This window comes from Rhopalosiphum maidis, chromosome 4, assembly GCF_003676215.2.
Source record: "Rhopalosiphum maidis isolate BTI-1 chromosome 4, ASM367621v3, whole genome shotgun sequence".
Taxonomy (NCBI): domain Eukaryota; kingdom Metazoa; phylum Arthropoda; class Insecta; order Hemiptera; family Aphididae; genus Rhopalosiphum; species Rhopalosiphum maidis.
The window spans coordinates 47261724-47287950 of NC_040880.1; the positions used below are offsets into that span (position 1 = coordinate 47261724).

Consider the following 26227-nt stretch of genomic DNA (forward strand, 5'->3'; position numbering starts at 1 on the left):
TTAAGAAATATTAGATAAGCTTTTATTATATTTCTCGTTGTTGTTGCGATGTTTGTTGAAAGTCATATTCCAAGATTAAGTTAAATTTAATAATTTTAAATTATTTTTTTTACAGATTTCTCATATTTTTTAGATCTCTTATCGAATTTGAAAACTATTCAGAGAAATAAATTTTATTCACATGGTAAACACTTTTGACATGAAAATATAATTGTATATTAATAATGCCTATAAATATTTGAGATATAATAGTGGATATACGTTTATACTTTATCATTCTCGTACGAAATTTATTTAAGTGGAACATATAATGCACTTTCTAGTGTTATTCATTGGAACGAGCCATTGTAGATTTACTCGAATTTGGTATTTACTAATTGTTAGATAATCTAGTCGAGTTACAAACATAGTTAGCAGTGCGTCATCGAATTATTTCTATAGATAAAAAAAATATTTTACTTACGACTGAAACAATTGTGTGTAGAGATTCTCTAAAATATGCATGATTTGCCGCACATACTTAAATTATGTTTTGTGCACGACGACCGATATAAATGTATATTGACATAAACTGTTGTTTACTGTTAACTATAAGAAACGATGCTATGGTATTGTAAATACGTGTCATTTACCTCGTGACAATATTAGCGTGCATTGTTGAAAATATAATATTGCAATCACTATAATATATTTTGATAATGAAATGTTAAAAAAATTTTAATTAAATAAACTTTATATAAAATCATTACTTATTTATTATACAAACAAATATATAAATTTATCAATTTTTATATTATTTCAAAAAATACTGCAATATTTTTTTCTTAATTTTAGTTATTTATTTATTTACATGTTTTTTTTTATAATATACGTAATTAAGTAACCCAATTGTTGTCAACAAAAAAAATCAACAAACGTAGAATACAGTGTTAAAACGGGGTATCTCCGTTTACTTCAGTCCATGGAAAAATCGGTATCAGTGTACTTAGCTTTGTGAGCTAATTCGACTGAGTTAGGAAAAAAGTGGTGGATTGGATAGAGCACTTCACACTTGGTATATTTTTGAACGCAGTTCAAACTACTCTGTAAACTTTCCTTATGTCTTTAAGAACAATCTCTGAAACTTTCGTTAACATTTTAGGTCAAGTAGTTTCTTAAGCTTCAAACATATGTACATTATCTTTTGTTGTACATTTGAATAACAAACAATTAATTAAACATTTTTCTCTTTTATAAAAAAAATTAAATTTCTGTGATTAATAAACAAAAAATTAATTATTCGATTTTTGTGATCTGAAACATAATTCATAACCAGTCTATTAAAAACCTATACGAGTTTTAAAATAAATCACAAAATACTTTCGAGTATCAAGGAATATATGTGTGATATTTGTTACAGATCTATTTTAGATGAATGATATTTCTTACAGCTTTACTATTCTAGGATATAAAAAACAACTAAAATATTATAAGGTAAAAGAAACCAAAAGCAGGAATTGATGCGTCATTAAACGAGAAAAGTGATCTGACATGCCTCTTAGATCAAAACATTTATAAAATAGCAATCGTCATTGTATTGTCACTGCAACAGACGTGAGTGTCACAGATGTTCAAATATAACTACAGATAGACAAGCGGAAGAACAGATACAAAACAGAACATCATAGGTACAATGTATAATATTATAATACCTTAACACAATAAGCGAATGTTCCTCGGTTTACATAAAATAACATAAGTAGTATAATAATTTTATTATACAGTCTCCACGTGAACGTAGATTTTTTAAGATAATCTGTAAATACTCGTATCTATAATTATTAGTGGAACATAGTTTATACTTATTAATAATACAGACTAAAAACAATATTCTAATTAATGCGGTTTTTATTGATAATTAAAAAAAAAAATGATTTTAATTCATAAAAATTAAAATAATAATTAACTTTTTTTTTATATACATTTTTGATAAAAATTATTCTATTATTTGTAGTAACACGGAGTTGACGATTTTGGATTCAAGCATACATAATATTTTCTTATTTTAAAAAAAAAAATTAAAAATATATATAATAATAAAAATAACCATAAACATTACACTAATATACACACTAATGTTTACTTACTAGTTTACTACATACTATATATAGTGATAAAAATAATAACGTTATATAAATTGTACATAAGTAACAAAATACCTATGTAAGCGTAACTTCAGTTTTATTATTGCAAAAAACAAATTAAAAGTTTTTTGGACTAATTCAATGTTTACGCAATTGCTGTTGACGGAATGATTCTTTGATGGAATAACACTCGATATTTTTATTCCAAACCAATATAGATGTCAAAAAGGACTTGTTAGGCGCAAGGGTTTGATGTGACCTGAATAAAATACGAAATGTTAAGGGATAGTTTATAAATTTATAACTGTTTTTTTATGTTTAGTTGATCAAATTATCAGATTAGAAAACAATATATTGTGGGATATTCTCGTATCAATCTGTTCCGACCATCTAAACTTTATATACTCATAAGCTGCTCGTTCAAATTTCGATTTTTATATATATAAATATTATAATACTCCAAACATATTCTGTCTTAAAATTTTAAACTAAAAATGTTTGCTATCATTCAAAAAAGTAAAAAACTTCAAAATAACGATTAAATTAACGATTAAAAATATTAAAAAAAAATGTTTTATCACCTCTGTAAGTTATCTAAGAAAAATATTTTTAAAAACGTTAGTAGATTTTAAAATGATAAGTATTATTTTATAAAAAAGAATCATTCAGTATTTCAGTATGTGTATTATTATATTATATTATGTATTTTTTTTTAACTTAAAAATAATTCGGTAATGTATACATCGAACTACCTGTGTGGTTACTAATACATGCACATACATATTTTCAATAGTTTTAAAAATTATTGTTCAATTTTTAATCGATAGAGTAACAAAATCGATTAAAGTTTTAAATATAATTTGTATATATGTACATATTTTTTAAATTTCGTGACGCTACGTGCCGTGGCCCACGGTGCCCAATTAGCTGAAACCTTAGCCGATAATTACCAACTTTCTGGCTTAAGCAAGGTAACCTTGTTTTGGTATAAAATAATTATCCTGTAATATAGGTAGATTTCTGTATAATATTTATTAAATATACTATGTAGTTTAATTTGATATATTGGTTTTCAAAACTTTTAACGTTCCCATAGAATCTAAAATCATATACAATTGCAATAATGATAAATTATCTGAAATTTTTCTCATCGAAATGATATCATAAAATAATATAACTATTCTTCTTTACTCCTCTTATTTTTCCTCCTCGTCTTTCTGATCTTCCTCTTCCTCGTACTCTTGTGGGTTTTCATTGGATTTTTCCAATTCACGCTCAGCTTTGGTAACCGTCTCCTTATCAACTCTCTCCAGCCATGGTAACAACTTCAGAACCTTCGATCTGATCGAAACTTTGCTGAAATCGTTATCCGACACCACTAGCGTTTTTAATGATTTAAGACACGCCAATTTATTGAGCTCTTTTACATCGTTTAAACGGTTCTCCCTAAAATAAATAATAATATCTATGATCATAATTCATAAGCAGAAATACTATACAAAAAAATTAAAGAATAAAAAATCGGGAAAGTAAGTAACCATTCTGCTTTAATAATTTATTGGCGAATAGTCCTTGTCATTGATTAAATTATTGAAATAGATGTGTTCGATTTGAATTCAATAATGAATTATTGCATACAAAAAATTATTCTATATAGACACGATCTGTCAGCCTATTTTATAAATTATATTTGATTAGAGTAAAGATTTTTGAGTTTCATTAAAATGTACGAGTATATTCGTGGGGATTCTTGTATTTCATTTTCAAAACACTTGTTTAAATTAAACATTTCATACATTTTCAACTTCAATTGTAATTGCAAATATATAATTTTATACAATTTCAAGTTTAAACGTTTATAAAACAAAAATAGACTTTGTATTTTAAAAATTCAATTAAATTAAGAACAATTTATGAAAATTGTCGATATTACTTAATCAAATTTCGTTACTAAAAATCAAAAATATTATTAAATTAAAAATTAAAAATATTCAATAATCTTTAAATAGCACAAATAGAATAAACATATTTTGAAAATGATATGAGAATTGTTGATAATTTAAAGGACATGAATTTTTGATGAAATGTTCTAGTCTCAACAATTATTTTAAAATTCAAAGCAGAGCGATGAATGTACTGATTTTACATTACATAAAGTGGCCAGAAATACGTTTTGATAATTCTTTTTTTATTAAAAATTAACTTTTATGAATATACTGTACACCATACTTAAGACATATGACCTTAGTTTTTAAAAACGCACAATTAGGAGTGTTCCCATAAGGTATACTACATATACGCCGTATACTCTCAAGATTTTTTGAAATATTATGGGTATACTGCGTATGCTTTCAATCTCAATTTTTTTCCATATTATTGACACGCTCTTTACCGGCTTAACTCCTATAGACCATAAGAAAAATATTCTTATTGTATTAAATGTTTATACTTGCTGATATAGTATACTATCAAAAAAATAAATGGGAACACCACTGCCCACAATAATCTTTGCCCTGCAAAATAACGAAAAACCCTAAAATGTATCATAGGTACAAGAAAATAGCTAACAACAGGTATTGCCTGTATACTTTGAAAATAAAAATAACCTTTATATTAGTTAAACTTTATTTATATAAAATACGTCATTCCCACGAGCATGCACACTGATTTTAGGTATTCCTTTGAAATTTTTTTCCCTAACCTAATAAAAATTACACGAAATGACCAGAAATACATTTTTTTTTAATTTTCTCATAAGCTGCTCTCATATAAAAGTATTTAAACTACATAAACACAATTTATTTTTAAAAGCATTTTACAAAATGTATCAAAATCATGAAAATTTTGAATTTATTTTGTAGTTAAAAACGTAAAAAATGTGCATTTTTTATTGATAAGGCTTGAACAATAAAATTATATTTTATTATATTTTCTCATAAATCTTTCAAATTAAAATCAAAAAAATCTATAAGTATAATTAAATTTTATGTTCATATTTGGACGAAATAATATATTTTAACTATGAATAACAATATTTATTATCAAGATATAGTTCATAAACGCTACTCTTGAGGTAAATATTTTGACGTAATATTCTTGTTAAAAAATATTCAAACCTAATGTATTGTTAATAGTAAATAACAAATTATTTTACCTAATACCGATATCAGAAAACATAACATGGATTATACTCAGTGATATTAGCTGATAGACCGTCTCCACTCAAAACCGTTTTTTGTACACAATGAATTGAATTCAAATTTAACACATTCATCACAGTGACCTACTCAACACCTATCGTACAGTAGAGTGGTACCCAATTGCCTACCTTTTTTACGTATACACAATAAGCAGTAGAAAAAAAAGACCGTCTCCGCTCAGAATCGTTTTTCGTATACAATGATATATCATTGATTTCAAATTTAACACATCCATTACAGTGACTCACTCGTTACCTGCTGTACAGCAGAGTGATACCCATTTGACCACCTTTTTTTTTCTTTTGACGCACAACAACAACAAAAAAAAAAAAACTATTTATTTTGTCAAAAACTAGTTTTACGCCAAAGTTCCTTAATTTTTGTTTTGTTTTATTCCTGATTATTTTCAGATGTATATTAAACATTTTCATTTTTACCTCCCAGAAGTACCGGAAAGATCTAATTTGCAACTTGAAATCATTCTCAAAGAATTTTTCCTATCATAGAACTGACACGTAGATAAAAAAATATTCATCTTTTGTATAATAAATACAATTATATAATGTATTCGGCAAGTGAAAATTAATTTGTTTTTATATCACGTTATTTTAAAGTTATTTAGAGGAAATTAGTTAATAGTTTCCAATAAAGTAAGTATAATTAGCATAAAAAAGTACATAATAAAATTATAAACTATACTCTAGGAGTATTAACATAATATATTTAATTCGAAAAGTTAGTAAAAGTAATTAATTTTTTTTTATATAACACTATTTATACTATTTTCCTACACAGATTCTATTTTATTACATATATATTTCAAGAATGATTCAATGGGTATCTTTCCAACTCTAATTCAAACCAAAGCAAATACAGATATTGAATGAAAAACAATTTCATTATTTATATAACCTTTGGATAAATAATATCGAGAGACACCTGAAAACTGATGATGAAGAACTAATAGAAATGTTTTCTCGTTAAAAAAGTTAACGGTTTTCTATATCATTTGTTTTATTTAATTGTTTTTTTTTTTTTTGTAACGATTTGTTGTTTTTACCAATCGCAGTAATTGCATTTCAATGATTTTTAAATTGAATTTTTATTTTAAAGTAAAACTGGAGTTTATTTTTAAATTGATCGAACTAGAAACAATAAAATTAAACAGTTTTTATCCTATTACTATTCTATCTAATCAAGATGCATTCTAGTATTCTAAATGTTTATTGTACATTATAATTTAATTGAAAACGCCCAATTTATTTTTGTAAACGTTAGGATAAAATATTATGTATGAAATACTATTTTTCAAAGGATTCAAATTGGTTGAGATTTTATTTTAAACATTAAATGATATATTGATGTTAATATACTAAAGGTTTACTATAAAATATATTTTTTAACATAATAAATTGTACATATTTATTTAAAAATAGGTAAAATTTAATGTATTTAATCAAATTTGTAATTGCAGCATTAATATTTAATACTCAATAAATTTAGAATTAACAATTTTTTTTTTTTAGGCTTTCTATTAAATTTATTGAAATATATTATTTAATTAAATTTTAATAAAGAAAAAAAAGGTAATAAAATAAAAAAATAATAATTGTACCTATCATAATTTATTTATAGTTACTAGTTTTTTTTTTTAGATAATATTTTAGGTTTTTTTTTTTTTAGATATGAATTTATTTAATATTAATTTATATCATTCCTTATGTGAGTTTTGTACAATCTTACCTCAAGTTTAAGTATGACAAATACTTCAAATTATCAGTAAAACCATCTAAGTCTGATATTTGATTACCTCGCAAGTGTAAACGAGATAAATTTTGTAAATCACCTAATCCATTTAGCTTGCCAATCTTATTGTAGCTCTGAAGACATTATTATAAGAAAAACATGTTTCATATTAGTGTATACCAATACGATATGGGCTTTTAATCAAATTACCAAATACAATATACGTAATTTATTGGATAAAACCACAAATTCTTCGACTGTATCCAAAGCATTTCTGGACAATGCCAATGTGGATAGGTTTGGGCAAGCAATTTTTTCGTTGCAATTGTTTTTATTATAGTTATGGCTCGGCACTTGGATCAGATACGAAATATTGTTGTCTGAAATATTAAAACGTAAGTACTATGGCAGGAACAGAATACAATACATAGCTATAACATTTGTAATAAAACTATTACGCTCTTCACAAACATTGTGATGTAATTTACCTACTATTTTATTTTATATTTTTAAAAATATGAGTAGAATAATATATCATTCGAGAAATAATTGTGTAAAAGTATAAAAATCATGCAGATAGTATATAAATATTTTATAAATCTAATTACTTAACAGGATTAACAGCCAAGTTTTGTATTTTTTATTTCATTTTCAAAGAAGTGTCATCAACTTTTAATAAACGGTCAAATTTATAATGTTTTTACTAAATGTTCTAATAGTGGATAGGGGAGTTTTGCCTTTACTATACTGTTTTGGGTTTTTTAATTTTCAGCTTTTAATTTTAGAGCAGTAAATCACAGAAAAAGTTTTTATAATGTACATCTATGATTGATTATCTACAAATGATATATTTTACTTTACATAGATAATTTTTGGAGGAAATCACAATAAACAAGAGTAGAAAATATCAATGAAAATTAAACAAGGAAAAAAGTCTTTAATACTATTTAACTCTAGTGTTGTACTTGTGTTATTTGTGTTAATTTTTTTTTTTTTTTGATCACCACTATTGTAGCACCAATAGCTTAAAGAAATTAAAAATTATTGTCCCTACAATTTTTTTTATTAATTTATTATAGATTTGCAAATAAAGGTTAAACAGTTCAAAATTGTGGAATATGCCATTGATTTTAAGTAATATAATCTACCTATAATAAAAAACGTTGATATCGAGTAAAAAGTAAAAAGATATCAGTCTGAAATATATTTTAAGAATTTCGTTTACAATCATTGGTACGATCGTGTGGACAAAGTACTCGTAATTTATATTTTGTTTTTGTCATCACTGTTTGAGTATATACATACTATTGTTTTTCTTTTAAAAATATATTTGTGTAATGGATGGATGTCATCCGATATGGGCCACATTTTATATCACACTATATGAAAAAACACACAAATCAATAATGGTTTGAACAAAATACCACCCAAAAAAATTCTGAAACTATTTCGTAGTTGATTATCATGGAGAGTGACTAATTCGTTATAACATCGATCAAAAACCAATTAAGCTGACCATATCAACTATAATTTTTTTTTAAGTTTAATAAAAATATGTACATTATTCACAGCTATTTTATAAAAGTTCAACTTTAATAATCATCAACTTTAACTTTAATAAAATGAATTTAATGACATTGAAATTCTTTTGAATTCAAATATATAGTAATACTATATATTTGAATATATATTTACTTCATTATCTTAGCCAAAACGTTGGTATATTGAATTTATTTGTTTTAAAAATAAATACAGCACAATATTTATTGTTTTTATTGTTTTTAAAGTGTACCTAAATGAATTTTTAACAGTTGATAATATTAATAATTTATTTAAATATATGATGGAGCTAATATCTATATACTTAGTACTTACTAGTAACAAATATAATTAAAGTATATTATATTAACCAGACTAATTCTATATTATTGTATAACACTAAATAGGCAGTATAGAAATATTTTTCCTTAATTGCAAAATTTATTTATTTTTTATTTAAAATAAACCTTAGCAACTTTGCTGTTGGCTGGTTATATATATATAATATTTATTGTTTTCTTGTTAAAATTAATATTTTGATATTTTCAACTATGTACACAGTATTTTTAATTTTAATTTAGTGCATTTATTTATATTTTTTGATATTTATTATTAAACAATCTAATAAGTCCACTATTTCTGAAATCCTACAAAAAGCGTTTTTGTTGAAGTTAATAAAAAAGTATATAATCGGTCAAAACCAAATGGCCAGACTCCGGTGTTAACTATTATTATTTATTTTACAAATTCAAAAAGTTCTTCAATTTTTTTCATAGTAAATTTTTAACAATAATAAATTTTTTTAAAGAACTTGAATCGTCCTAATAAGCGCTGCTACCTCAAAAATAATTGTGTGTATTTTTTTGAAATCTATATGTTGTAGAACACTCTCTCTTGCCATTTTTTAATGGCAAAAAATATATTGTAAAACTATTTATTATAACATTCATCCCACTTAAAGCATATTACCTATCTATAACTATTCATATAAAAATTAATTTTTCTTTATTTGTTTGTCCTTTATAAACTTAACAAATACCGGACTGTTTTCAATGAAAGTTATATCAATAGATTAACTATGAACAAGGTGGATGTTTATATCCTAAAATTTTATTAACAATTAATAGTTAGCTATTAGAATATTTGAAGTCATGTACATTCAGACAAACTCCTGACTCTTAGATTTAATTATATAAAGTCTCACTAGATATACTTTAAACAATATAATGAATCAAATAAGTTCTAAATAATATATATAATATGTATATTATAATTGTAAATGAGTTTAATCAAAACACATGTTATAATTAAGTGTCTAGGGAATAAGTTTAGGTTAATATATAAATTCATAACAATGACATAGAAAAAGTTATGGATTCATTTGAAAATACTCTATAGTAAGAATGTTAAAATTAATATTACTATGGTCTGCGAGAGAACAATAAAGCGTTAAAAAAAAATTGACTTTACTTTTAAAAAGCAATATAGTTATGAATTTTGTTATGAATGTTATGATTTTTAACATATACTATATACTACTTACATTTTTTCTTTCGTGATACATAAAAGTATTTAAACATTTTCATATGTAAATACAATTTAGTAAAATATTAAATTAATAGCTCACGAAAGTATGAAGAATATTAAAAAAAGTATATTATTTAAGTAAATCCACAATACACCAATGTATCAACTACCTAAAAGGTATACAATATTATAGTATACGATGATTTAAATGTATAATACAACGTTATTATGTTTTAGTAACCAATAAATGATTCTATTTTTTTTTTAAACTAAATTAAATTATTATAAAATATTTTATAAACTGTAATAAATATTATGTACATGTAAACGTTTTGATATATTATTATTATTTAAATATAGTATAAAATAAAAGCCGTTAAAAAATCGATAAATCTTTCCATCGACTTTTGCGTTAGTTTTCCTTATAAACCTTTAACAAGTACATTCGATTTTCACAAATTCGGACACCTGTCAAAGGATTTTTTCCGTTTCAAACAAGATTTACGTATAACCTGTGAGGATATATTATAGGTTATAGTATTTGACAAACAAATCGCCACGTAAAATGTAAGGAATTTCACCTCCGGGATAATATTGCCCTAAATAAATTATTATTAAGGGTCCTATCACTCCTATCATTGGATCGCTTACTTGCTCTTAGGTTTCCAAGCTTTTCTCTTCGTTTAAGCCCATTTGCTTATTGTATATTATTTATTTTGTACAGATTCTAAATGTATATTTCAAACAAAACAATAATAATAATTTATTTTCCAATCGTATTGATCATTGATATGGACATTTTAAAATAAATATTAAAAAATAATGTTTTATTCATAGCAAATTATTTTAGGTAGTTATATACATTTATAAGCCGTTTTAACAGTTGGACTAAAAGATATTGCAATATTATTTTAGTCAACGCAAATAAAAGTAAAATCAAAATAGCATAATATGGAATGTTATATAAAATAAATAATGTTATAACATACTATGTACACACTACACACTATATTATGGTAGCCATCGTTTTATAGTTTACATGTTCACATACCGCCACTGGTAGATGGCGTTGTATATATAATATTATACAAAAAAATTATGTTAATAATATTATTGTGATGTGATTGTACACAATTTTTAATATTATAATATTAACTAACGCAATAAACATTTTGACTCATTATAGTGAAGATTTGTTATTTTAACAAAAAACATAATAATATCAATTTCAAATTATCGCTGATAGTGCTACTAATTAAATACTTTCCGAACAGTATCAAGACTTGAATTTAACAACTAAAATAATTGACTGCTATTCTAAATACAGCTTGGTATATAGTATTTAAATAAAATCATATCACTGACACTGAGACATTAAGTTAAGATAGGTCATAATATATCTCATAGAAAAAATGTAAACTCGGCTTCATAATTATCATAAGTAAATAAATTGTTGAGTTTGAAATTACATTTCGGCTTCGATAATTGTTTAGTATTCCCATTCACGCAATACAACTCATCAAATGTTAAAGGTTACGTTAAGTCATCAACAAACTACAAGAAATATAAATAGAAACTCTGTAACCTTTACAGCCTTTTACGTGAATTAATGCCACGATGTTAGCGATTTCCATCAGAATAAAGTGATTAAAACTGTATGTTTTGTGAATGAATTATTAAATAAAGAAGCTGATATGTTGGTAATAATTACTAGGTGTAATTAATAAATTGAATATAATAATAACGATTTTAGTTTAAAAAAATTAGATATAATATTATATATAATACTTTAGCATGTTTCAATTATATATATTTTTTATTAACAGTAATAACTCATAACTTATAAGAATAATTTTATAACAATAAAAGTTATTATATTTAGTCAAGAAATAATTTCAGGTACAAACAATATTAATTTTTTTTAAGGGAATTTAGGAAAAATAAGCGGAAACGAGCTAAATTAATATTTAGGTAAAGAATTGCCTTATAATGTAAAATATTAAAAAAAAAAAATGCCTATGAATAATTTTGATAATATATCATATTTATCTATAAATGGTACAGGTCTAGTGCTCCACCATATGGTTATCGAATTCGTCATATTTTAAAATAATTTAGAATAGTACATATATACAAATAATATTTTGTATTTTTTTATAATAATAATATTCTCAAGAGGAAATGAGGGGAAATAGTGAGTTGAAAAGGAGTTTTGCATAGTCCTAACATTATACACTATGAATTATCACACCATGTGGTAACTTCTGCTATACATAATAATATATTAATATATATATATATATATATATATATATATATAAATATTATGGTTATGTTTTTATGTATGGTAGTAAGTAAGAATATTATTATTAAAATGAGAAGCTTTACATCAATACGAAGTTAATGTTTTTTATTCTAGTTAACAATGGGATTAGGAAATAATTGTCACCTACCAAGTGCTTGTTAGGTTGGCTTATTATAACAATAAAAAAAAATAAAAAAAAAATTCTGATACGACCCATTGTAGGCTTAAGATGTCTTTGTCTGAGTGAACGAAATGCAGTTTCATAACATGTAACCGTTAGAGGTGGAATTTTTTTAAAGTAATAAGAAATATTCAAACATTTTTCTGACTAAAAAAAAAAATTATATAAAGCTATTATAAAAATGTTGTAAATTCTTCTTATGGTATTCTGTGAACAAATTAAATTTAGTACCCATTTAAATTATTTGGGTTCATTTGGGAATCTACGTAAATATTTTAATACTTTAAAAACGACCAGATCGAATACATTTTTCAGAAACAATTATTATAGTTTGATTTATGCAAAAATATATTTGTTTTCATATTTTTAGAAAATGACATAAAATTATTTTTCGATAACCACGCATCTGAATAGTTAAAATTAAAAATATTCCAGGCTAAAAATCAATTTCTGTTGGACCATTCACTTATTATTAGAAAGGTTATGGTGGCATTTAAAGACCACTTGTGGTATCAAGTCTTAGAGGGAAACCTATAGGCGTATACCCATAGTATATTCGCGGTTAAACGTAACTTAAATTCATATTTATAACTAATTTTAAGTTTTTCTTAGAGGTATCAGGATTTTGAGGATTTTCTATTTAAATAATATTACAATGTTAGAACATTATCAACGAAGCATCATATTGAAATTTCAAAAATATGTTAATTATAAGACGATTTTTTGTTTTTAATTTATAATAAATATTTTGTGTATGATTATTGATTTGAAATATTTTGTCCAATATTTCAATGAAATATATGTAATACTCCAGTATTTCGTCGATAATTTATCATAGTATAACGAACAATATTATACCACAGTATTTAGAATAAAATGCTTTATGAAAACTACCTATATAAAAAAATATATTTAGGTAAATTAATAATTAATAAATTGCAATCGTCGTTATCATGCCTTAGTTATAGAGATAGGTAGTGAAAAAAACATGATTCTTTAGAAACAAAAGTTGTACAACATGCATTTAGACTCGTTTGATTAATGTGAAATATGTTTTAATAGTAACAACTAATATGTAATAACTACTGTTATAATAGATGTGAATGAAAAACAACGGCCGGGATGACATGAAATTCTAAATTTATTGTTATATTATAATGTGTAGTGTTTTTTTTTTTTTTTTTTTTTTATAACGCACATACATCTATAGACTGTATAGTATTTAGTAGCTTTTTACACTGTTATGCCACAACTATACAGTTAGTCAATTTGTATGAATATATCTGTAAACATTTGGCTAAAACGATTTATTATCCGCATCGTCTATGCGCGTGCATCACATTATCTAATATGTTTTACGTTTTCTCGGAAGGATTGACAGATAACGATTTATTATTGTAATCAAATCATTCAGATATTGTCCTATCGAAGGATATTTGTACGCATGATGATGACGTTTTATTTTATATAAAATTCAATCATTACACAACGTTAACGTTCACATTTTTTTGATTTTCATAATCATTTTTACTTTACGTTTGCATTATTGTAACGGTTTGTGCATATTAATGTATTTGACGTGATATTTTCTTAGCAGAATGTTTTGACGATATAATTATATTTTATGACATTGTCGTTTACGACATAGAACGTATACACTATATGGTGTTAAAAAAAAAAAAAAAAAAAACAATTATATTTTTATCGAGTCCAATTAAACATAACACTAGGTTATATCATTTCGTCTACGAATATTATATTTGTTATATAATGTAGAAGAAACTTAATTTTAATCTCACCAAATTTAATTTTTACATAATCATTTTTTAACTTTTCGTTTTATTTCGTTGTTGTTGACTTGTTCAATTTATTTTCATTAAAACTCAGTTAATTTAGGTGTTTTGCACACGAACGTGCGCGTATAATAATTATTTTCATAAAATGGGAGAAATAAATTTTAATTAATCATGTAAATAACTGTTTATTATCATAATATATAATGTATGCTATAGGTTTATCGTACGCTGTATAAAATTTGATCTAATTGATAATATCGGCTTGTACCATTGCGAGTTCTGTGTTTTATGCTTCAATATGATTTGGTATATTATAGCGTTCTAGTTTTAATTTGATAAATTAACAAAATTTAAATAATATTCCTATAAACCTTGTTTGGCGTTTATTTAGTTTTTCAGTGTACACCATTATTCTGATGTAGTTGATATCGATCGTAATATTAATATAATTATTGTAAAATAAATATTTAATTATTTTTATATTGGGGTGATCGTAGAATTTTTAGAAAAAAATAGGCGGGTATCCCTTTAATACATTCAATATATAATAACGTTTCGTGACCACGTCTTAAGGAAACTCGTTTCTATATCAGTTTTGCATACTATATTTATTCCGATAAATTATTATAATTTAAATAATACGAGATAATCATAATATAATTTAATATACGTACCAACATTATTTCTATTGCAAATTAATGTACATAACGAGATCGGAAATAATTAATATAATAATATTATCATAATACGTTGGCGATTATAAAATAAGCGTGTAAGTTATATTAAATTATTTTTTACAGCTAAAAACTAAATAAGTGTATGCAAATTTTTAGTGTGTAGACCATGTGATGTCAAGTATGAGTATTACAACAAATTTAGTTTATTCTTAAATTTATATGGCGTGTATTTTTAACACACAACACTCATTAATCATTATCACGATAAAAATTTGCTTAAAAAAAAAAAAAAAAATGGTTTTATATAATAAATATTATGACACTGTACTTTTTGCAAAATAATCTAATTTTTAATTTTTTTTTTTACGATATCCATATTTTTTTTTTATTATTATTATTTTACAATCCTAAGCAAAATATTTTTACAAATTTATCTATGTGGAACATATTTTTCAAAAGTGTAAATTACAATATTTTATAGGTTGTGTAATCGTATAATACATAATATAATGTATGTGTAAACGTAATGTGTATACGTATAGGTACGTTTATTTGTATTATTAAAATGTATTAAGAGGACGCCATGCCCACGTGTGTTGTCTCTGTCTTACTAACGTACATCATAACAAATTTTCGTTCATTAGAATACATTTTGTGATGTTAGCTTTAATATCAGAGTAAATTTAAAGTTAAGAATATTATCTAGACAATGACATATGATTTTATTGATATTATCATTTTAAAGCGAGTTATGGACATCTTAAAGTTGTAATATTTTGCATAGCTGTAACTCACTTTAAAATAATAATATCATTAAAAGCATATGTCATTGCCTAGATAATATTCTTACCTTTAAATTTGATAATAGGTAAATTTACCCTAATATTAAAGCTGAAATCACAAAATGTATTCTGCTGAACGAAAATTTGTTACGATGTACTTTAGTAAGACAGAGACATAACACATGCGGGTATGGCGTCTTCTTAACGTTCCGCAAACATGTACCCAACCGAACTTAGTATGACGTGTGTGGTAAAATAGCATCATTCTGTATGTAGTATGACACCTTAATAATGTGATATAATAATGAAATCTAATAAAATAAAAAAAAATAAATAAATAAAACCGTCGTAATTTCTGCCGACATTCGTCGAATTGTTTAAGAGGACGCTATACCCGCATATGCTGTCTCTGTCTTATACACGCGTAACATAGTTAAAAACTGTTTTGCGCGGGACAACTTTACTCCTTCGATATTTTAATCAAAACAACCAAAATTATAAATCCCATTGGGATGAACTTTACCAGTGACGTAGCGTTTTAATTTTTTTGATAACACGAATTGCAATCAAAGTTATGGGTTTGAGAACTTTAGGTTTTTTTCATTTAATTATTAAAAATTATTGGTTACCACTATCAAAAAAAAAAAAAAAAAAACTAAAACGCTACAACACAGGTAAAGTTCTTCTCAATGCGATTTAAAATGTTGGTAATTTTGATATGAATACCGAGGGAGTAAAGTTGTGCCGCGCAAAACAGTTTTTTAACTATGTTACGCGTGTATAAGACAGAGACAACACATGCGGGTATGGCGTCCTCTTGATGTCGCACGACGATTCGAATATGCGCGTACCTGCCTATTGTATTGTGTAATATAATATATTGTTTTTATTATTGCCGCCGTTGTCTGCCGGGGAAAGGGGTGAAACGGAAATTTCTTAACCACTACCGAGCGCAATATTATTATAATGACGTCGGCCGTCAGAAACACGCCGCGAATAATGCTGCCGCGAGTATACTCGTAGGTATACCAGCTATCATAACTATATATATATATATATATGTGTGTGTGTGTGTGTGTACACCTGGACGAAGAATCCCGCTCGGCCCTATTGCGTCTACACACGAATAGCCGGCGAATAAAATATTATTTTAATTAATCGATAACCGATCGTTTCCGCGGGACTGACCCGGATCGGATCGGATTCATTATTATATGAATAATATAATGTATCATATATTACGCACCGGGCCATAATGATAATTAATGAAAAACACGTCCGTCACGCTTTATATATAATAATAATAATAATAACATGTTATCATTATTATTATTTTAGATCACACAGGCCTATAATATAATGTGCGATACGCGCTCGTGTATGCGTCCAATTTATTGTTAAAACTACGCCATTGTACATGCCCACATACAAATACACTACATATACCCATCGAATGCTCGTCGACGGTTCGAATTCATGCCATTTGCACATTATACAGCATTAGCATCATTAGTAGGCATTATATTATTATTGTTACCTGTGTAAACGATAGACGTACGACTGTCCCGGTGTTATGTGTATAATATATGTCGAGCGAATGGGTTGTCCCTCCCGCGGGTCGTCGATATTTCCAGTCCAGCAGATAATGATATGTAACTATACCTACCCGGAGGACCGCTAGAGGGAGAGACAATTCGAGAGAATATATTATTACGTGTATAGACGGGTAGCGCGAATTTATAAGAGATTTTAAGTAAAATATATATATATATATAGCTGCATTATTACAAAAACAGTACTCCGCAGAAGCCGTTCGCGGTGACGATTATTGATGATTGATGGTATTGTGTGTGTGTGTGTGTGTATACAACATAAAGCGTAGATCTTTATAATCGAGAAAAAACGGGCTCATGACGCCAGGTGCTCTTATTTTTTTAGGAGGTAAAGACGTTCCCAAAACTTCGGTCCTGCAAGTGATTGATTATAAACGAAGGACTATTATATGTACGACCTATCTACTGAAGTTTAATCGCAACGGAATCCCAGCACATCTAATCGCGGTTCGACGAATTATAAAAGGGGTTTATTGACTAAATATTAATTACTTTTGCCGTTTAAAATATGTACATAAAACGGACTTACGTGCTCAGAAATGTATTTAATAGTCTGAATAATTTAAAGTCGAACGAAAAGTCACGCTCTTACGTAGTAATTTCATTGTTAAAAAATAATAATCATTGCGATTTCCTTACACTCGTATTGGTGCTAATTGTTCTTACAATAAATAATGTATTCACCATACAAGTAACCTTGAATGATTTTGATTGAAAAATATGTTTTATAAAAGTATTTTCAATTGATAAAAATTCTTATACGAGCAGTCCGATTTATTCAGTAAACCCGTTCAAAAACCATAAAAATAAAATACATTAGAAACGCCAAGTACTAACCTTTGTGATAAAATATTCTATAGAAAATAAAATATAATATTTTTTTTTATATTCCCCATGAAATGTATATAATATACCTAACAGTTGCTTTTATTTATCATGCTAACTTAATTCATACATAAATGTATATTATTATATTTCAGAACTTATTAAAACATTTAATTGTATTTTTTTTATATTTAAAATTTTGTAGTTAGGTTATGTTATGTTATAAATCCTGAAACTGACAAATATTAAATTACGGCAGGGACGCTTACTTTTGTAATGTTTTCTTTTTAAGTTACCTCGAATGTCGTGGATTATAGTTATAGGTTTGTCTATTCTTATTTTTTTTATTTTTAAAAACAATACCATCTGTTGTTATAATGCAAAGGCAACCTTCCTACTTTTTAAATAATATATGATGGGTTTGTATAATATTATAATAAATTATAATCTTTCAATAAATCAATAATATTTATTATTTCCTTCACTCAGCACATAGTTAGGAACGAAACAGCCTAGTGATTTTATTCAGTTGCCAGTTACGCCCGCTTGTTTGTACTTGTGTAGTTTTGTGTGCTATATTCAATTAAAAATTATAAAAGTTGCGCTTTAAGAAATTTCGGGTATAAGTCAATAAAACGAACAAACTAACTGTATCAGAACGGACGTGAGCATCGGAGATTGGAGAATATAAATCGTAAAACTGCTATATACGTATATTACCTATACAAACGAAAGAACAAACAAAAATTTGACCTTTTGTATATAGGTATTGTATTGCCAACGTTGTGAAATCTATATTGAAACACGATGTTCAAAGGTTGTGTAAGGATCGAAGGGATGATTTGGAGGATGGGGAGGAGTAAATCCCGGATCCCAATAAACACGTACTCGAAACTGCAAATAAACCAAAAAGGGCGAATCATTATTGTTCGTCATCGTTATAACCCACCTATACAATATATATGTACTTCGACCAACAGTTAACGGTCTGAATTTTCACGTATTTAGGTAGGTAGGTATAAAAGTCTACGTGAACAAGCTCAAAATATTAGACAATAATCGTATAGAAGTGAAAAAAAAAATACGACATGCGTACAATATTATAAAAGGTAATCGTTATCGAGCAGTGTGTTATAATATTATACAAAATAAAAAAAAAAATACTACAACAAAAATAAATAAATGAATAAAATGTCGAAGAATCGACCCCCTCCCCCAAACAATATATATATATATATATTTATTTGATAAATGACATTGCAGGAAGCTTAACCCCTTCGGAGACTTGCACAAGGAAAATAATAATCGTAAAAAATAATGATATGTATAGATGAATAATAATAATAAAAAACACCGTAGAAAAATTTTGACGTTTTAAAAGAAAAATGAACCTGACGCTTTTGAAAGTATTCGAAAACATTAATTCTAGTAAGCATTCCCCGCGGGAGATAAATGTTGTTTTCACCCCTAGAACTGAGTGTTGTGAAAATGTGTATATTATATACCTATACGTATATGTGTGTGTGCATGTGTGCGCGTTACGTGTAATAATATGTTGTAATATGTATATTGTATGGGTTATCGTCATTAAGTAACTTTTATATATAATGTATCACCTATTCTATAGTTATATAATACGAGTGTCAGCATAACCGTCGAAATCCTTTGAATTATACTCGATATGCAGTTTAGTACAATGTCATTTTTAGTAATTATGTTTTGTAGGTACGTACTCTCGTGTATAGTGTATAGTATAATATACACTAATATACTTACCCATATATGTAAAGTGATGAATAGTATAAATCATTAAAAAATGTTTTATAAAAATGTGTACGAGTATGTATACATAGTATAATATTATTGCCGTCATCAATATAATAATAATACGATATTTAGTTATTTAGTTAATATTATTAAGGTTTACGACGTATTTGGAATAGTCCGGACAGTTCGGTTGGTTATAATATTATGTTTAAGACGGGTATAATATATATAATTATATTTTTAAACGGGATATTTGGGTCGGTCAAGTCAATGGCGAAACGGTGGTTAGGTCTGTTATTTATAATAGTGAATTTATTTCATGCGCGTCGGTTAATATAATATAATGACGTGCGTTGCTCATTTAAATTTTACAAAAATAAAAAAAAGTACTGAAAGCTAAATGTATAGGTATACATTTGAAATAGAAAACAAAATTAACATATTGTTATTTTTCTGGCAATTATTTTATTTAGAAAAAAAAATCTTTTATCTTTTAATTTAAAATAGTATTGTACAAGTTATTTATTACGCAAAACACAAAAAAATCTATTAATATATAATGTTATTTTTACATTAAAAAACAAGCTGTAAATAAATATCACAATATAAGATTTTTATAAATAATAATAATAATACAGTACATAAGTTTCAATAATATGTAATCAACGTTATTATATTATAAAATATATTTATTATAATATTATACTTTGTATTATATTATAAGCGATTATTTGTTGATTTTATCAATCTAGAAAACATATAATAATTATCAACATATTTGACAGTAAAAAAAAAAATACATAGTATAATGCCTACTTATTAGCAGCAGCGAGGAGTTAAAATATTATCCAATATCTCCTCGAAATTCCTCAATCAGTAAATTGCCAATCATTAATTTAATTTAAAAGAATATCTAACTTATACTAAAAGTTATTTAAGGATTAATCGGGCAATCAATATATTGAAAATATAAATTATAATTTTAATCCTGTTACAAAATTATGCATTTCTATAAAAAAATCCCATGGTTATGATAGATGCTGAAGTTAAGATAATACGTATAGCAAACATATAACAATTAAATTAATACGAAATGCGAACAGTCGAGATTCCGGCTTTTTCAGATAAATACGAACTGAAGCTCATATTAAGGTACGTTTAATTTGAAATACGTTGCACATTTATTTTCCATTTGCTGTGCATAAATTGGCATTAGTTATATATTTTTATGTGCACGTATATATATATATGCACAATGTACATATTATATAGGTTAGGTTATTTTTGTGTAGGTTGAATTTCGTTGAAAATCTTGGGGATAAGTATAAAATATAATAGTAGAATATACCGTTTACATAAAAATAAAAATAAAAATAATACATTAAACATGTTAGTCATTAGTTCAATTGTAGCGGTAGATCTGCTAGCTCTATATTATGTCTTGTTTAAATTTTTTTTTTTTTTACTCTTCGGAGACCTTCGACTTTTTACACGTCGTAAACACGACGAAATAACCCGACAGCTGCCTGTCAGTGCGTGCTACAGCGGTATGACGACGATGTGCCTCTTCGATATACGACTGCTGCAGCGCGTTTCCCAAAAGGGAGACCCGGCGGGGTCAAAAGAATTGGCGTCACGTGTTAATCATTTAAACGCGCAAGTTGGTTTTTATTTTATTCCGGTATTTTACGTCGTTCGAGTGGTGTTTCTGTCTTGCGCCGGTGGTATTTTTTTCCCTTTTCTTTTTAACATTATTTTTTGTGGTTTTAATACTATACATCCTGTGGTTAATCGAGGCTGAGAGAAAATGCCTCCAAAAATAGAATAACACATAATATTGTTATTATCATTATTATTATATACTGCATATAGGTATAGTTGACGCGGATACGAACGACCCGCCACCGTTGCCGTTGTGTTAAACGAATGTCAGGATACTTTATGACGTTCATTTAAATGGAATCCGTAAGGTGCAGGATATAATAAACGTAACCACAAGAGTATATATAATATCTGAACTGGGGAAATTTTTGATATAATTCACTGCATATTATAATGTAGCGTTATGATGAATGTGTATTTGAATACGTCTTATGCATCACTCTCGTACTTAAATAATAAATATATTTATATATACACATATACGTGGAATACGAATATAATAATATATACTTACACGATAGTAATAAACGTTTACCTTATATGCGTGTGCGTTTAACAATATAATACCAACGAATATATACGTTCAGTGTGTACAGGTTACTTTGTTTAGTGATCTTTTCGAAAATATTTATAGAAGTAGTTTTAAATTGAAAGAAAAAATGTAATAAATTATGATTTAATATTAAAAATTGCGTTCACGTATTTGTGTGTTTATAACACATGTTAAAAAAACCAGTAAGCAAAATCACACTCAATGTGTTACAGCTGTTCCCGAGTACTGCATGCGGGATAAAAAAAAAAAAAAAAATGAAATATAATCATTAATTAACGGCTTGATATATCGCCTGATCAAATTCAATATAAACCTATTACAATTTGACAAAACCAAAACTGTTATAATACTCAAATAATATGGGTTGGTGTCATAAATATAAACTATCAGAAATGAAATACAGTCAACGATAACTCAAACCCTGATAAATCTAAAAACTCTAATTTATTTTTATCCCCCTTGAAGTTATATTTATAAATATTATCGATTAAGAAATCTTTAATAATAGAAGCGCTTTTTTTATTTACCTTCAACATTGAAATCAGACTGTGTTAAGGAAATTTACCAATAAAAAATAAATAATATATTTTTATTTTTTATTGAGTGTCTTTAAGAACAAATATTCCTATATTCTAGGAAATTATATACCTATGTATAATGTATATAAGTAATGATAAATACATATGACTATTATAAATAATAGCAATTTTATAATATGGTATTATTCCATCAATTGAAATAGAAATCGTACTGGTTTTCATTTAATTTTTATAAATATTTTTTTTTAAATTAATTGTTTTTTTTAAAATTATTTCAACAACTATCGCATTTCAATATGTTTTGTACATTTTTGATACTTTACAAATAACTAAAATAAAATGTATACAAATTTTAAAGTTTGTAAAATATATATTGTTCCAAAAAAGAAGAGGTTTGCGTATAAAATAAACATTTAAAAGATGAACGGTTTTGTTATCAAGCGTGTGTTCCAGAAAAAAATATCACTCCCTCGGCGCCCGCCGACGGCAAAAGATTTGTAATATTGGTTTCTATTTTTGTGCCAAAAAAAAATATAATAATAAATAAAACTGCAAAAACTGTATTATTTTTAGGAAGTCTTGAAAAACGTGAAAGAATTATAAAGAGATTTTATTTTTGATACCTAAAAAATTCATCTATAATATGCACTCTCAGTAGGTATCGCTTTTAAATTTAATATTATTGTTTTATATTAGGTATATTTAAATTGTATTCATAATTATTATTATTTTCATGTATAATTTATAATTTATATATTTTTGAAATAGGTTAAATTCAGACAACATTTATTAGATATTTTTTAGAATACAATAATACAATATTTAAGCTAATCTATAATTTTACATATTTTAGAATTTACGTAGAGCAATCATAAGGCCCGGAAATTGGGACATTTAACAGCAGTATTCGCTGTCTTACCCATAAAACCTAGTAGCTTATAATATATAGCATATAATTATGTTACGATAAAAGTGAAAATATTTGAAAATATATATTGTATAATATGTATTACCTATGTTGGCAGTTGGGTATCACAATTGATGTTGGTTCGTATTAGGAATTAAATGGAATTTATATAAAAATATAGCATGACGTTACAATGTTAAACGTTTGAAAAATAAATTAAATTATTTGTATACCACGTACACGCAATAAAAATATGGTATTATTATAATACGGGATTGCGCAAACCGATGTTATTTGTAATCTGCAGCAGCCAATAAATAAGTGTATGCCATATATTATATTGTATACAGTATACTATTATATACATCGGGGGCAATAATTGAATGCTTCCAATAAATTGTCCACCGAGAAAAATGGTCAGGGACAATAGGGAAATATATTCACGACACTTGGCCGTTGTTCGACCGCGACGATTATGTCTTGATAAATTACCCTTTACAAAATATGTATTATAATAATACTAATGAAAAAAAAATAAACATATTATATATACATTTTACACAGCCGTGTAAGTATCACACAGGGCGCGTAGAATGGACAACAACAAAAAAAATCACACCCCACTTACCGTTCAGTTCCAAACACTCTAGCGACGGTTGCTTAAGACCCGAAAGCGACGAGACTCTGTTAGAGTTTAGGGTCAAAACCTGTAAAAAATAAAAAAATTAAATAAAAAGGAATATTATACAACACTATTGTTATTTATAAAGATAAAAAATGGAAAAAAAAATATTATTAATGATAAGAATACGTCGGGGCGTCGGTAATGGTATTATACATGTCATAACACTTTATCCTCCCACGGAGGAGTCGATTATTCTGTACAATATTATTATATTACATTTTATTATACCTGTAGATACGGCATTGGAGACAGACAAAGGGAATCGACGTTGTTGTGATCGGCCCGTACCACGACCACGTACTCCAACTCTCTGAGCACGTCCAAAGCGTTTAAGTCCAAGTTATTGTGCGACACGTTTATAAAAGACAAATACTTAAAGTTGGTGATTTCCTCGATGTTTGTGAGGCTTCTAAAATCGTTGAAACAAGCTGTTAGTATTATTGTTGTCATAAATTTGTATAACATTTATATAATCTATAGTATAATTCATAATATTATTATTCGTTTTAAGGATAAAAACAATTGTTATACATTCCTCGGGTACACATTAGTATAGGGTGTCATTAAAGTAGATCCTTGTCGGCTTAAACTCAACATATCCATGTATCACGTTAAGTATATGCTATGGATTTATTAAACTTATTTGGAGTAGGTAACTGAATGTATTATTGGTTCTGTTTCATCATACGCTAAGATATTTATTATTTAAATTAATAAGACATAAAATAAATATACGGATTGAATATATCGATAATATAATAGAATATACTGTGTACTTGTGTAAATGTATTTATTATATTATTATTATGAATTAAATTCTTTTTAGGTATACGCGTATGGGTTCGGTCAATATTTAGGTTAAATTTCATAAAACGTATCTATTTATATTTTGGCTCTTATTGGTATCATTGTATTTATACATGTGGTGGCCCCACGAACCTATTCATGATGGACATCCCTGGTACATAACATAGATAAGTATACCTACAATATAAATATACAAGACAATAGTACTATTCATTAGTGATAATCATTGTTGTGATGCCAATTACGATCTAAAGTAGATAATCTTCGATCCGGAATTTCGATGGTTTGGTATTTTTTAATCCGTAACTAATAAACTAAATACTATTATACGGAGCAAATCACCTATGGTCGACGTCGATTTGCAAAAAAGCGTAAATTAATCCCGCTCCTACTTGGCCGATGCGATTCAGACATTTTCTAGCTTCGACGGCGGTTAACGGAATTTCGGGAAATGCGTCCTCTTCCAAAACAGATCTCGACCGCTGGGGATACTAAAAGTACACAACATTTATCTTAAATCACGGTCAGTTAACGACGTGCGCCACTGTATATATTATTTTTTATTTTATTCCATGTAATTGTACGCATTTGTACCTTCTTGTTCTTGCAGCGTTCAAAACCTTCTTCGCAATCCTCGGGATACGCGTACCCTTCTTCGGCATCGATCTCGTAGTCATAATAATTATTGATCGATGCCTCGGGATCTGCGTTTTCGTCCGCGACGGCTAATTCGTTACGAACGGTGTCACTTTTCAATCGGGTGTCATCGAATCGTTCGTTAGCTGTAGTAATCTACAGAAAAATCGTGATGTTGACTATTACTTATACGACATTATGCGTATTGCCTATACAGCATATTGTAATTATATTATCATAATTAATAACAATATGGTGTGGGTACAACTACAGCGATATCGAATATGAGTATAAGTAATGCTTAATTACACAACGCACAGGTGAATATTTTAATCAACTTACATTTGTATCGCTCAT

General features: G+C 26.5%; 1 protein-coding gene across 1 annotated transcript; it reads right to left on the reverse strand.

Moving 5' to 3' along the window:
• Nucleotides 1-3310: 3310 nt before the first annotated feature.
• Nucleotides 3311-26227, reverse strand: LOC113558182 (leucine-rich repeat-containing protein 23-like). Its single transcript, XM_026963685.1, is given in 8 exon segments — nucleotides 3311-3569; nucleotides 7067-7203; nucleotides 7280-7449; nucleotides 24371-24449; nucleotides 24656-24836; nucleotides 25577-25727; nucleotides 25825-26026; nucleotides 26213-26227. Coding segments are annotated over 8 exon segments (1194 nt in total).